Raw genomic sequence first — 15,203 nt, 5'->3', positions numbered from 1 at the left:
CCTCCTCAGAAACCAGACAAAAATAAATAAGTAAAAATAAAACAAAATTTAAGAAAAGACCTGGAAGAAAGAAGCGCGCTCTCGCTCTCTCTCGCTCTCTCTCGCTCTCTCTCTCGATCTCTCTCTCTGCCTGCTGGCCCTCACTAGCAAGTATATTCCTTCACTGGCATTAGAGCCTACTTCTTTGAGATTCAGGTGTATACTGAAGACCAGCTGAGACATCCAGACTTATGGACTGAACAACTACTGGATTCTTGGACCTTCCTTTCATAGGCAGCTGCTAGGTTAGCTGGATCACAGTCTATAAGTCATTCTAATAACTCCCATAGATAGATAGATAGATAGATAGATAGATAGATAGATAGATAGATAGATATTCTGTAAGCTCTGTTCCTCTAGAGAACCCTGACTAATACACCCAGGGAAGCCTGCCTCCTCCCTCAGTCTTCCCTAGACCATCCTGTCCAGAGAGACCGGCTCAGAATATAAATCAGGCCAGGTGAATGGGTACCACCTATCATCTAGCATTAAGTGAGGTCATGATTCCTGACCATCCTCGGCTACAACAATGAGAATTTATGTCAAAAAGAAGGAGCAGGGGAGGAGGCTGGAGAGACGGCTCAGTGGTTAAGAGCACTGGCTACTCTTCCAGAGGTCTTGAGTTCAATTCCCAGCACCCACATGGTGGCTCACAACCATCTATAATGAGATCTGATGCCCTCTTCTGGCATAAAGTTGTACCGCAGCTAGAGCAGAAGAGAGATGGGGGAGACTATGTATCAGTCCCATTATTCCCCTCAACATTCTCCAAAACTTCCCAAACCACATGAAATGGCTAGCAAGGCCCTATCTCCTCAGGCCCTCTCCTGTGCAGCCTTCCTTAGCTCTCACTGCTCCAGCTCTTCCAACCTGGAAATCTCTGCCTCAGGGCAGTCACATGCTGGTACCCTTGAGCTGACATTCTCTGCCTGCAACATTTTGGCCACAACCACACAGCTTGCTCCCCACCTCCCTCCTCCTTGCTTTATTCAAAAGTGACCTCAGCTTCTGATCTAGCAATCCCACCTGAAGTTACATACCCAAAAACATGGCTACTCTTCTCTCAGCACTCAGCCACAATGTAACTCTATACTCCTGGTATACTGGAGTTACTGATGGTCTACCTCTGTCTATAGAACAAAGGTTCTAGGAAGGTAGAAGCCTCATTCTGCTCTCTCTTGATCAAAATACTACCTACACATGTGTGCTCAATAAAACATTTTAGAAGTAAAGGGAAATAAAAAGGAAAAAGTTTACTGCTGAATACTTGCAATACTCCTAAAAGTGGATTTTCTTAGGCAAGTCACTAAAATTTGAAAAGAATATATGGTTTATGAAAAATACCATAGCATGCTGAGCAGTGGTGGCACAAGCCTTTAATCCCAGCACTCAGGAGGCAGAGGTAAGAGGATCTCTGTGAATTCAAGGCCAGCCTGATCTACAAAGTGAGTTCCAGGACAGCCAAGGCTGTTAAACAGAGAAACCCAGTCTCAAAAGAACAATAAAATACCATAGCATCCATTTTCCCCCTCTGCTTACCCCCTGAAAATTCAGCACCAACACCATCAACGACCACCATCACCATGATCACCACCATCATCTTCATCACCACAATTCACCATCACCACAACCACTACCTCCATTACAACCACCACATCACATTATTCTTGGCTTCCAACTCTTGTCTAGCCCCACACCATATGTTAAACCTCAAGTTTTTCTGTCTCATCTACATAGACATCAACTCTAGAAAACCCAGTCTGGCTGGGCGTTGGTGGCGCACACCTTTAATCCCAGCACTCGGGAGGCAGGGGTAAGTGGATCTCTGTGAGTTCGAGACCAGCCTGGTCTAAAAAAAAAGAAAAGAAAACCCAGTCTGTGGCGATGAAGGACAGTTTGGAACTAAAATCCATAGACTTTAAGATAAAGAATCCAGAGTCTAAGGAAACTGATCTTCAAACAAGGCAAGCAAATTCACACAAAAGGTGGGCAGCAAAGTAACCATTTGACTGAGTCATCAGTTCAGATTACAAATGTACCTATTTTATTATTATTATTATTACAAAAGAACACACATTTGCTGTAAAAAGATATCTGGAAAGCTGGGCCGGTGGTGGTACACGCCTTTCATCCCAGCGCTCAAGAGGCAGAGGCAGGCAGATCTCTGTGAGTTCAAGACAAGCCTGGTCTACAAGCGCTAGTTCCAGGACAGCCTCCAAAAAACACAGAGAAACCCTGTCTTGAAAAACAAACAAACAAACAAACAAACAAAAAAGATATCTGGAACTTCACAAAGTTTAAGAAGGGATAGTGGCTCCTGCCAGTCATCCTGAATAGAGGGCAGAGGCAGGAAGATGGCCATGCTGGAATTCCAGGCCACACTGGTCTACACAGGACATGTCTCAAAACAAACAAACAAACAAAAAACAAAACAAAAAAAAAACTTAAATTTTTTTCCTATCTCCCCTAAATCTCAATTCCCTATAAACAGCAATTTTGGTTTAAAATCTTTCCATACTTCTACATATATAATTTTTTATGGGGCCAAATCATATAGACTAACCCTCTAAATGGCTTTTTTTCATTTACTGTAACATAGGTGGCTTTCACTGGCTTTTTTTTAGTATGTGGAGGAGAAGGCTCTTGCCACCAAGCCTGATGACTTGAGTTTCATCTCCAACACCCTCTTAAGGGATGAAAGAGAAGTGAGTATGTGAAGTTGTCTTCTGACTTCCACATGACACATTCAAGCCCAAGTAGTGACATACACACAGACAATTAAACAGAAGCATGTCTGCAGAAAACATCTTTGTGTGCTTGGAATCGGCTTCCCACAATGACGGGCCCATGCATTTTATTTTATTTTATTTCAGACAAAGTCTCACTATGTTGTTCTGGCTGACCTGGAACTCGCTCTGTAGACCAGGCTGGCCTCGAACCCACAGAGATCTGCTAGCCTGGGATTAAAAGTGTGTACCACCATGCTGACCAAGGTATGTACTTTTTAAACCCAGGCCTCTTCACGTTTTTTTTAGAAAAAACAAAGATGCCCAAAGACCTTTAGTTTATATAGCTTATCTCAAATACTGCCCATATTAGAAACTAAAGTTGAAAATTTTAAATATACCCATCTATTCATGCAAAATTAAGCATTTTTTACTTATTTTAAAAAATAAAATAACTGTTTTCTCCCAAACAAATAAACTTGGTTGATATCCATAGCTATTCCCTGACACTTCTCTAAAGCTGCCTGCCTTGTGGAATCTGAAGTCTCGACTCTGTTCTTTAATGGGACATTGAAAACTACTTCCTCACCTTGAAGTCTGAAGGTGCCCCTCAGTGTATGTGTGTGTATCACATACTCATCTACTGATCCCTTAGAAAATGCAGCCTCCAGGCCTCCATTGTTGGTGGGAGTGCAAACCTGTGCAGCCGCTTTGGAAATCAGTATGGCAGTTTCTCAGAAAATTGGGAATCAATCTACCTCAATATCCAGCAATACCACTTTTGGGCATATACCCAAAGGAGGCATATTTACACCACAAGGACATCTGCTCAACTATGTTCATAGCAGCATTATTCATAATAATCAGAATCTGGAAACAACCTAGATGCCCCTCAACCGAAGAATGGATAAGGAAAATGTGGTACATTTACACAATGGAGTACTACTCAATGGTAAAAAAACAATGACATCTTGAAATCTGCAGGCAAATGAACAGAACTAGAAAAAGCCATCCTGAGTGAGGTTAACTCAGACCCAGAAAGACAAATATAATATGTACTCACTCATAAGTAGATATTAGACATAAAGCAAAGGACAACCAGACTATAGGCCACAACCCCAGAGAACCTAGGTAACAAAGAGCACCCTAAGTAAGACAAATATGGATCCACCTGGGAAGGGGAAAAAGACAAGATCTCCTGAGTAAATTGGGAGCATGGAGGGCAGGGGAAGGGGAAAAGGGAGGAAGTGAGGAAAAAATGTATAGCTCAATAAAAAAAGAAAGAAGAAAGAGGAAGGAAGGAAGGAAGGAAGGAAGGAAGGAAGGAAGGAAGAAACAAGGAAGCCAGGCAGTGGTTGGCACACGTCTTTAATCCCAGCACTCTGGAGGCAGAGGTAGGCAGATCTCTGTGAGTTCGAGACCAGCCTGGTCTACAGAGTGAGTTCCAGGACAGCCTCCAAAGCCACAGAGAAGCCCTGTCTCAGGGAAAATAAAAGGACAGAAAAGAAAAGAAAAGAGAAAAGAAAGGAGAAAGAAAATGCTGACATCACACTGGTATGGACAACATGGTGGCAATAAAAATTCTCTAAAACCAGCTTGGAAAAGAAAGACAAATTTAATCCAAATAACCCTAGTCTGTCAGTTACAATTTCAACTAAAAATGACAGACCAAAATAGAAAAAAAGAAAAATTAAAAAGCAGCTGTTCAGGTGACCATGCAAATAGTTGCTCCAGTGTTGTTACCAAGGACACTGTCTCACTTAGTATACAGCAAAGAGGTTTATACATATTCCCACTAGATCTCAGAGTATCAGAAGGATATGTACATAGGCCGGCAAGATGAGTTGATGAAACTTGCCATGCAAGCCTCACAACCTTAATTGACTCCTGGAACCCACAAAAAGGTAGCAGACAAATGACCCCTCAAAGGTGTCCTCTGACCTACCTACACAAACACACATCCCAGACATACACTCAATAATAACAAATAAACTATATTTGTTTGTTTGCTTGCTTGCTTGATTTTTTTGAGACAGGATTTCTGTGTAACAGCCTGGAACTTGATTTATAGACAAGACTAGCCTCGAACTCACAGAGATTCTCCTGCCTCTGCCTCCTGAGTGCTGGGATTAAAGGAGTGCACCACCAACACCCAGCTAATAAAGTTTATTTTTACATACACACACAAAAGGATGAAGGCAGGTTGGAAGCACCTACAATCTCAACACTTGAGAAGTAGAGACAACAAGTAGAGAAGTAGGATCAAACAGTTCAAGGTCATTTTCTTCCACATACTGAGTTAGAGGCCCACCTAAACTACATAAGAACCCATCTCCCCTCTGAACCCCTGAAATGTATCAGAGACACCTAGGCTAGGATTTCTGGATGTGAGTTTCCTAGGTCACTGGTAGCTATGTTTTCAGTTTAGCCAGAACTTTCTGAACGTTTCCACCAACTTTCACTGTCTGAAGCTACATCATCATCACCAGATAATAATTAATGTTTTAAGTTGTGAATTTGAGCCGGGTAGTGGTGGTGCACACCTTTATCCCAGCTCTCGGAAGGCAGAGATGGGCAGACCTCTGTGAGTTGGAGGCCAGCCTGGTCTATCTACTGAGCTAGTTCCAGGACAGTCTCCAAAGCTACAGAGAAACCCTGTCTCGAAAAACCAAAAAAAAAAAAAGAAAGAAAGAAAAAAGAAAAATCAAAATCCAAAGTTGTGAATTTTAAGTATCTTAACAAATTGTCGCTGGGCGTTGGTGGCGCACGCCTTTAATCCCAGGACTTGGGAGGCAGAGGCAGGCGGATCTCTGTGAGTTCGCCTCTGTGAGGCCAGCCTGGTCTCCAGAGCGAGTGCCAGGATAAGCTCCAAAGCTACAGAGAAACCTTGCCTCAAAAAACCAAAAAAAAAAAAAAAAAAAAATTGTCACACTTGTCTACCTCAAATCAATGTTAAAAAGAACTAATGACTCAGATAGAATAAAACCAAGTTACCCACACTTACTTGAGTTGAAGTATTCTCATAAAAGAAAAGAAAATATCAGACTAGAGAGATGACTTAGCAGTCAAGAGAGTATACTGCTCTTGCAGCTTCAAGGATGAGCTGATGTCTCTGGCCTTCACAGGCACCTGCACTTATGTGCACATATGCATAGACATACACATCATTAAAAATAATTACAAGGAAAAAAAACAAAAAACAAGGAGCTAGAGAAATGGCTTAGTGATTAAGAGCACTGGCTGCTATTCCAGAGGACCGGGGTTTGATTCCCAGAAGCCCACATCGTGGCTCACAACCACCTGTAAACTCCAGTTCCGGGGTTTCTACTGCCTTCTTGTGGCCTCCACAGGCCCTGCACACATGCAGTACACAAACATACATGCAGACAAAACACATACACATTTTAAAAAATTTTAAATATGCCGGATAGTGGTACTCAACTTTAATCCCAGCAGAGACAGGTGGATCTCTCTATAAATTCAAGGCCAGCCTGGTCTCCAGATTGAGTTTAGGACAGCCAAAGAAACTCTGTCTCCAAAAATACAAACAAAAAAAACAACAAATGAAATAAATAGAATAGATAAAAGGAAAAACTACCACCAACAACAAAAAAAGGTACTGGAGAGACAGTTCTGCAGGTAAGAGCACTTGCTGCTCTTACAGAGGACCCAGGTTCAATTCCCAGTATCTACACTGTGGCTCATGACCATCTGTAACTCCAGTTCCAGGGGATCCAACATCCTCTCCTGACCTCTGTAGGTATCAGGCACGAACATGGTGCACATACACACACCCAGGCAAAATACTGACACACATAAAACAAACTAAACCTTAAAAAAAGAAAACTTCAATTATCAAATATAAGTTCACCCAAAAGCAGCCATTGTTTATAGTAGTCACCTATTGTTAAAACGTATTTATGACTGAATTTCAAAGTATACGAGGCATTTGCATAGGCTACACTTGCTTATATGGCATGATGGTTCAATTGGTATTTTGATATTAAGTATACAGTTTGAAAAATGACACTGCCACAGTACAACCAGGACGGTAATTTACTAGCTCCTGGATGGCCTCTGCAACACGTTAGTCTAACCTGACCTTAACTATTAGCCAACAACAAGACATGTACTGTCAGCCTTATGAACAAATTAGGTTCATAAAAATGTCAAAGCCAACTAAGCAGGAAGAGATGAGGGTGAAGAAAGCTCCATCAATGAGGACAGGGTTATTCCTTAAAGTAACAGAACAGTCCTCAGTTCAGGGGCACACTGTTTCCACACTCAACTTTCCCTACCTTGCTCCAAAGTGAGAATTTTCAAGTCCTGCTTATAATTGAGAAAATCAAAAGATAGCATCAATTAGGTTCTATTAGAACCTTTCAATACACAAATCACTTTGAGGATACGATACAAGTGCTCCATAGACGGGCAGTAAAAAAAAAAAATCCATGCTTACCAGGTGGTGGTGGCACACACCTTTAGCCCCAGCACTCAGAAGCAGAGGCAGGCAGATCTCTGTGAGTTCAAGGCCAGCCTGGTCTACAAAGTGTGTTCCAGGATGGCCAGGGCTGTTACAATGGGAAACCCTGTCTTGAAAAACCACCAACCCCCCCCCCAAAAAAAAACAAACAAACAAACAAAAAAACCAAAAAACAAAAACAAAAAAAACCATGCATAACAGTAGACTCCCAACTTTTAGCGAGAGCAGATGGGAAGAACTATGAATACTTCAAAAGCACCTAAGTCCCCTCCCCTCCCTCACGAATGCAGGCCCCCAAACAGTAAAAGGACTTGTCCCATGTCAACAATGAACCTGAAGTGGGATGTGGCTAGAAACAGCAACTCAAGCAGACTGAATAGTCATAATTTTCTTATGCAAAGAACTGCTCCACCAGAAAAAGAAACTAGTAACTACAGTAGCAAAAACGCTAAGCAGATACAGCAGGAACCGACACAAGCATTGTTTCATAAAGTCCTTTGATGTTTAAGGAAAAACAATGATCAGAAACCTGGAAAGCACTCACCATGTTCCACGAACACGTTGCAGTGTGGACCCCCATGCCGCGATGAGTCCCTCTTCCCTGCCCCTTTGATAAAATGAAGGGCAGGCAAACTAGGCCTTCTTTGGTCCCCAAGAACTTTTCCAGGCTGCTGCCCCATAAAGCAATGATAAGCACCCCTTTCCAGAAGAGGGTTTAAGATCTTCCAGAATGGTCCCCTCAGTAGGAAACAGAATGTACCCAGAACTTCACAACACTGACTCCACGGCAGTAACTGGGGTCAGTCACAGAAAGTCAACTTCCATGAGAAAGGGAAACTGGATTTGAGGTTCACACATGTAAACAGGAGTCTGGAATTCTTTTCCAAGTTAATTAATTTGAAGTCATGTCATCGCAACGCTACCCAAAAGCTTCTTGACTCCGTCTATTTTGCGGATTGAGGAACGTTTCTTTGCAAGGGGCGAATTTTAGATAGAAATATTCATTGGGGAGTCTGAAAAGGGTCAACAGTACTAAAAGTCATTTCAACTCCCCAGCATGCTGGAGACGTTGAACGTCTTTGACGCTTCTCTGCAACTTTTCCTGTGGAAGTCACCAATCCCCTATCTGTCTCTCTCTCCAACAAATTTCCTGCCGCTCTCTTCCCTATCCTGTTCTCCGGAAAATGACTCGGGTCACACAGATCTCAACCAGAGCTTGCTCTCCACACTGTCGAAAAGGAATGCATGGCCAGCAACTTTTTTAAGTCCGCTTTTTAAAAGGCCTGTGAAACCAATCCAGACTTTTTCTTTGCATTAAAGTTTTGGGCTGCACTGAGACCAATGGGGCTGTAGGTGACATTGGAAGAAGTCAGGACATCGGAGGCCGGCGGAAGCAATCTGGGAGGACCGTGGAGATCTCTTGACAGCAGAGAGATTTGAATGAGGGGCTCCGTGGTCAAACTTGGGGTGGGAATCGAGCGAAGGGCGGCCTCGGGGTGAGACAGAGACTTCCCCAGGTGGGGCGCGGGCGGCTTACTCGGGGGCGACGTTCCTCCTCGCCTCAGGAAACTGAGTGTCCCAGGTAGGTTGAAACTGAGACCACCCTGGGTGTCCCAGAGCCAGAGCAGAGCTGTGAGGGACGAAGGTCTCCCGCGGTCCCGAAACGGGAGGCGGCCACGGGAGGAGGCCCGGCGCCTCAGCTGCGCCGAGCCAGGGGTCTACCCGAGACACCCCTCCCCCGGCCCCGGACTCTGCCGCCGCCGCCGCCAAGCAGTCACATCCCCGGCTCTGCCGAGGGACCGGGCTTCTTCAGCCAGAGGGGGGTGTGCCGCGGAAGGGCTCCTCAAACGCAGGACGCTGCAACCGGCTCCGGCTCCAGCGCCTCTCAGGGATAGACACCGACCCCCGAGGCCGCCATGATGGATTACGAGCCGCACCACAACGAGGCCAGGCCCCGCCCCCCGACCCCGCCCCCAACGACGCCAGAACACCCTGCGCGAGGTCGGCCTGGCCGCCGCCGCCGCTGTCCTACGTGCCGCAGCACTTTCGGGGTCTCGCCTCACTGCCCGCGACAGGCCGGCTCCGCACGACCTCTTAAAGATAGGTTTTCTGAGCTCAAGGTGAGCGATGAGGAAGCGCCCGCCTCCTCTGCATTATCACTGGTCTTCCTACGACTGGAGTCTGTCCCCTCACCGCCGTCCAATTGGCCAGTGAGGACGAGAGGGGCCAGCTAATTGTGTTTGGTGCTGCCGCAGTGCATGTTGGGACTTGTGGTCCTGGCGCCCATGGGCTGCTCGCTGAGGCCCCAGCCTCCAGCTCCTATAGCTAGAGAGCTGGTCCCGCCTCCTGGGAGCCGGTGGACTCCGGTCAGCCAACGTCTTCACTGCTTGAGTAGCAAGACCGCGGGAGATTCAGAGCCAGGGGAAAACTATGGATTGGAGTTTTCCAGAACCGGAGTTGGATTACTTCTTTGAGCCTCGTTAGGGGAGAAACTTTTGGTTCGCTCCTAGATACCAACGTGACCGGTTCGTTACATCCTCATCACTCGGGAAAGGCATAAATATGGGAATCTGTGAAGAAGAACTGAGGAAGCAAGCAAGCATCGACGATTCTTTGTGATAGGAAGAAGTCGAAGAAACATTGTTCAGAGTATGCCAGGCGTGATCGTGCATTCGTGCACGTTTGCACTAGTATGAATCCTTACCATGATAGTCCACAGTGAGACATACATTCCCGTAAAATTCGAAGTTAGGCGAAAATTGTCCAGGTTATCCGATCTCAAAAGCCTGTGAAACTACCCCACACCTGTGAAAGTTCATCCTCTGCCCCGCCCCCCACCCCCAGTCTTCACTGTTCCTGAACCTATTTCTTACTTTTTGGGTTTTCGAGACATGTTTTTTCTGTATTGCCCTGGCTGTCCTGGAATTCACTCTGTAGACCAGGCTAGCCTCAACCTCAGAGATCCACCTGCCTCTGCCTTCCAAAAGAGTGCTGGAATTAAAGGCGTGTGCCACCACCTGCTGGGCACCTGGACCTATTTCTCATAGCACTTACAATCTGAACTTTTATATAAAATGCTTTACCCCAATCTTTTCACCCATCAAGGTATGAATAAAATACTGTTCCCACTACACAGGTGGAAAAGCATTCATAGACGTGATTGAAGTGTCAGGTCTCTGCCTGATATTAGGGAATACTGCAGTGATGTATGTCCAGCTAAGCATTTTAGAAATCTGCCAGGTTGAGAAGTGGTACTTGTTTTTTGAAAGTGGCATTTCAAGAGGCACACACCTTTAGCCTCAGAACTCAACAGGCAGATCTCTGTGAGTTCAAGGCCTGCCTGATCTACAGAAAGCTCCAAGCCAGCTTGAGCAACATAATGAGATGCTGCATTAAAAAAAAAAGGGGGGGGGGTAGGGGAAGGGGGGCAGGGAGTGGCATGTCCCTTGAAATACATTAGTGGAATTTATAAAATTCTAGGGAGTAAACTTTTTCACTCACAGAATTATCTTATTGTCACTTTGTTTTTAGTGTTACGTTTGGCTGTTAAACATTTTCTGCCAGGCTTGTACTGCCAGTCTTCAAACCAGATGCCTTTGCTTCCTTTGATTACTTACCCATCCTGACCACTGCTTTCTCTCTTTGAAGATCCTACTTTTTAATTCTCATTCATGCGTTAGCCATTTCCTTTCCCCACCCACATTCTTTATTCTCTGGTTGAACTTTAAGCTGAACAACCAAATCATAACTTTTTAAGAAATTTATTTGTATTTACATGTATGTGAGTGTGCATACATGAGTTTATGTGCACCACTATCATGCCTAATGCCAACAGAGGCCAAAGGGCATCAGAAACCCTGGAGCTGGAGTGACAGACATGGTTATGAGCTGGAAACCATCCCAGATCCTCTGCAAAAGCAGTAATGCTCTTAATGACTGAACCATCTCTTCAGCACCTCAAATTGCAACTCTTCAATAAATATTTCTTGAACCAACATTGTTGGATTTTGCTCTTGAGACAGGAGTTTCAACCCAGGCTGTCCTCAAACTTCTGTTTAGCTGAGTTCTCTTATACTTCTGACCTATCTGCAACCACCTCCCAAGTGTCAGGGTTAACGGGTATGCGCCACTAAAACTGGTTCAAACAGTGCTAGAAATGGAAGCCAGGGCCTCAAGAATGCCAGGTGAGCACCCTACCAAAGCAGCTATATCCCCAGTCCTAGCAACTAACACATTTACTGAGCACTTATTCCTGGTGCTGGCATACAGCACTGAGGGAAGGTGCCTTCTTACTCAGGAAATACAAAAGGAGAAACAGGCAGGCATTCAGTCAGTAAACAGTAATCCAAACAAAACTCAGTCTTGGAGCTCAATGGTTAAATGGCTGCTGTTCCAGAGGGCTCAGGTTCATTTTCCAGCAACCACATGGCAACTCACAACCATATGTAACTCTAGTTCCAGGGCATCTGATGCCCTTTCTGGCCTTGGAAGGTACCTGGCACATCATGTGGTACTCAGACACACGAAAAGGCAAAATACCCATTTAAAAATAAAATCAGCCTTAATGCCGCAAACTACACTCCTGGACCCACAATCCTTTGCAATTGGTTCAACCTGTGCTCATGCATGGCTTTGTGATTTGCAAGTCTTCATTCAGTTCCCTAAATTGGTTGCCACACCTAAAAGCAAAGGGATAGCTACTTAATGTTTCTATTAATCTTGAGAGCACACTTGGTCTCAAAGCTCAGCTCTGCCTCACTGTCCTCATTACAGAGTCTTCACCTGCATTTACGCTGTATCTTTATCCCCAGGCCATCAGCTTTCACTCCATTTTGTTTCAGATGAGCTCCATCCACCATCTATAATTTTTTTCCTAGAGATCCACTACTTTTTTTTTGATAATTTGGGTTTTTGTTTTGTTTTTGGTTATTTGAGACAGGGTTTCTCTGTGTAGCTTTGGAGCCTATCCTGGCACTCACTCTGGAGACCAGGCTGGCCTCGAACTCACAGAGATCCACCTGCCTCTACCTCCCAAGTGCTGGGATTAAAGGTGTGCGTCACCAAAGCCTGGCTTATTTGTTACTCTTAATGTTAGATTTTTGTTTAAATTAAAGATAAAGAAGAAGAGGAGCGCAAGATGAGACATATTAACCAGTTTATTATAGGCCTGGCAGAGTAGGGAAACTAAGAGAGAAGAGGAACATGGTTAATGGCTAACCGCCATGGTGGTCACCAGAGAGAGAGAGAGAGAGAGAGAGAGAGAGAGAGAGAGAGAGAGAGAAGAGCAGAAGCAGAGAGAAGAGTAGAGAGAGCATATATGGACAGGGATTAAAGGGGCCCTCTGCACCTGCGTGCAGACTTAGTTTCTATGGAACCCTGGGCTGACCAGGGTACTGTACTGCCTGTTCCGCCAGGTAACAGGGGCAGGCCAGCATAATACCTGAACCTTTCACTTAAAGACTTAATTTTTTTTTTATTTATTATGTATACAATGTTCTGCCTGCATGTATGACTGCAGGCCAGAAGGCACCAAATCTCATAACAGATGGTTATGAGCCACCATGTGGTTGCTGGGAATTGAACTCAGGACCTCTGGAAGAGCAGTCAGTGCTCTTAACCTCTGAGCCATTTCTCCAGCCACCTAAAGACTTAATTTTGACTAGACTCAGAAGCTCCCAGCAAGACAGCCTCCATCTCCTGACAATCTGTTCCTAGTGTTTTTCATTGGTTTTCCTCATTCTCTTGGCCAGAAGTTTGAGCATGTTCTACAGCCTCCTAGTTTTCCTTAGTGTGCTGTTTCTTCAAAGCAATTTGACATCAACACTTGCCTTGCAGACTAGTGGAGGAACAAGATGCTGAGTCTGGGACCCTTTGGTCCTTCTTCAAGGATTTTCTGACAACAGTGAATATCTTTTGAGAGACTAAAAAGCTTTCAGATTCTGCTAGCCCTTTTGGATTCCAGTAGCCAAGACACAGTCAGTCAATCCATGAATATCCTTCTCTCCTTTTTTCTTATACTAACCAAGTCTGAAACACTCAGGTTGCCATCCACAAACAGACCTTCACTTCCTCTCTCCAGTTCTCCTTGGTGTATGACAGGAATGTCCCTTACTCTACAAGCAGGTGCACTCTGCCCTGGGTCAAGATGCCTTGCTTCATGGGAAAACCTTGTTTGTTGTTGCCACCCCTGATTCAGATCACATAACCCTCCACTCTTCACCAGAGAGAGCCTCAGAGCTTCTTCTGTGGTCATGCGCTTCTCCTACAAAGTATGAAGCTCGTGTTCACCATCCTCGTGGATGAGTTTGACAGCCTGTGGCCAGGGAGGAGGAGATACTCAGCTTCGTCTTGATACAGCTGACTGCCTAGGAGGCACCATAACAAACAAACAAGATGCACTACTTTTTAACACTAGAAAACCTTTAAGGGTGCAACTACAGAAAGCAGAGCCCAGCAAGTATCTGATAGGATGCAAAACTAATGTTTGATGCACCCTGTACAGCTTAAAAAAACTTCATTAAAAGTGGTTCAACTAAGCCGGGCGTTGGTGGCGCACACCTTTAATCCCAGCACTTGGTAGGCAGAGGCAGGCAGATCTCTGTGAGTTCGAGACCAGCCTGGTCTACAAGAGCTAGTTCCAGGACAGCCTCCAAAGCCACAGAGAAACCCTGTCTCCAAAAACAAAAACAAACAAACAAAAAAGTGGTTCAACTAATCTAATTTTGTCCTTACTTTCATAAAGTTCTGTAACAAATTTCAGCTTAGTCTTATACCTACTGTACACTTACCAAGGGCGCCCTCTGGTGGGCCACCGGAAGAACATACCTAGCTGAAGATGCTTTTGGACCTCTTTCTACTAAGCTGCCCTAACACTGAAAAAGCATGGCCAGCAGCTTGGGAGAAACAGGCTAGGAAAAATGTGCTTGAGTGGGACTTAGGCTCCAATTCTCGTCCCCTTAAGAGGAAAACAACCAACAAGCAGTGGTGACACTCACCTTTAATCCCAGCACTGAGAAGGCAGAGGAAGGAGGATCTCTGTGAGTTTGAGGCCAGCCTGATCTACAGAGTGAGTTCCAGGACAGCCAGGGCTACACAGAGGAACCTTGTACCAAATAAACAAACAAACAAATAGGGAAGGGGGGATAGAGGTGAACCACCTGGGAACTCCAAAACAGGTGAGCCCCCCCTGAAGTGGCAGTACAGATACAAGAAATTCAGTTATGTGTGGTACCACAGGCTAAAATTAAAAGTTGTCATCTATGGCCCTGTCCCAAAAAAAAAAAAAAAAAAAAAAAAAAAAAAAGTGTGATGCCATGTATGATGGTTAATCTTGATTGTAAACTTTATAGGATTTAGAATCACCATGGAAACAGACCTCTAGAAGTTCTACCAGCAAGCTTCTGGACTGGGTTGAGGTGGAAGAACCATCCTAACTATAGGCGCAGCATTTCATTGCCTTAAGTTTGTGCTGGATACAAAGGAGAACATGAACCAAGCAGCGGTACTCATCTGTTCCTGGCTGTGGACAAAATGTGACCAGCCACCCTGGGCAGATGGGCAGCACTAACTAGATTCAGTAGGTTCTTTAAAATTAAAAAAAAAAAAGGGGGGGGGGGGCTTGGCACATCTTTAATTCCAGCACTCAGAAGAGGCAAGTTCAACTCTGAGTTTGAGATCAGCTTGGTCAACACAGTTCCAGGATATCCAGGGCTACACAGAAATAGTGTGTCTCAACAACAACAAAAAACAACCCACACACAAAAACAACAAAAAGGGAAAAGTGTAGGTTAAAAGAACCAGCCAAAGAAACCCATTTTGGCCCTGACACCAGAGCCAACTCTGCCCCTGTACAACTGAAACCAAACAATCCCTGAGCACTCTGACTCTGAACCCAGAACCAAAAGAAAACACCTGACTTTGAAACTGGTGCCAAAGAAACACACACTGTCCCTAGA

At 44.7% G+C, this 15,203-nt stretch overlaps 1 protein-coding gene across 4 annotated transcripts in view; it reads right to left on the bottom strand.

Annotated features, from left to right (window-relative positions):
* Abl1 (ABL proto-oncogene 1, non-receptor tyrosine kinase) overlaps window positions 1-9,447 on the bottom strand; it is a 123,115-nt gene extending 113,668 nt beyond the window's left edge. For 2 of the 4 annotated variants that reach the window (XM_035446005.1, XM_035446006.1), the window contains exon 1: window positions 7,793-9,447. In XM_035446005.1, the coding sequence (XP_035301896.1) occupies window positions 7,793-7,928 (136 nt within the window). In that variant the 5' untranslated portion in view covers window positions 7,929-9,447. The remainder of the gene's footprint in view (window positions 1-7,792) is intronic. The other 2 variants (XR_003486853.2, XM_027423869.2) reach the window with 2 other exon arrangements.
* Window positions 9,448-15,203: the final 5,756 nt, after the last annotated feature.

The sequence above is a fragment of the Cricetulus griseus genome, chromosome 6, assembly GCF_003668045.3.
Source record: "Cricetulus griseus strain 17A/GY chromosome 6, alternate assembly CriGri-PICRH-1.0, whole genome shotgun sequence".
NCBI lineage: Eukaryota > Metazoa > Chordata > Mammalia > Rodentia > Cricetidae > Cricetulus > Cricetulus griseus.
The sequence above is the reverse complement of the archived record's forward strand: the minus strand, read 5'-3'. Positions and strand labels throughout refer to the sequence as shown.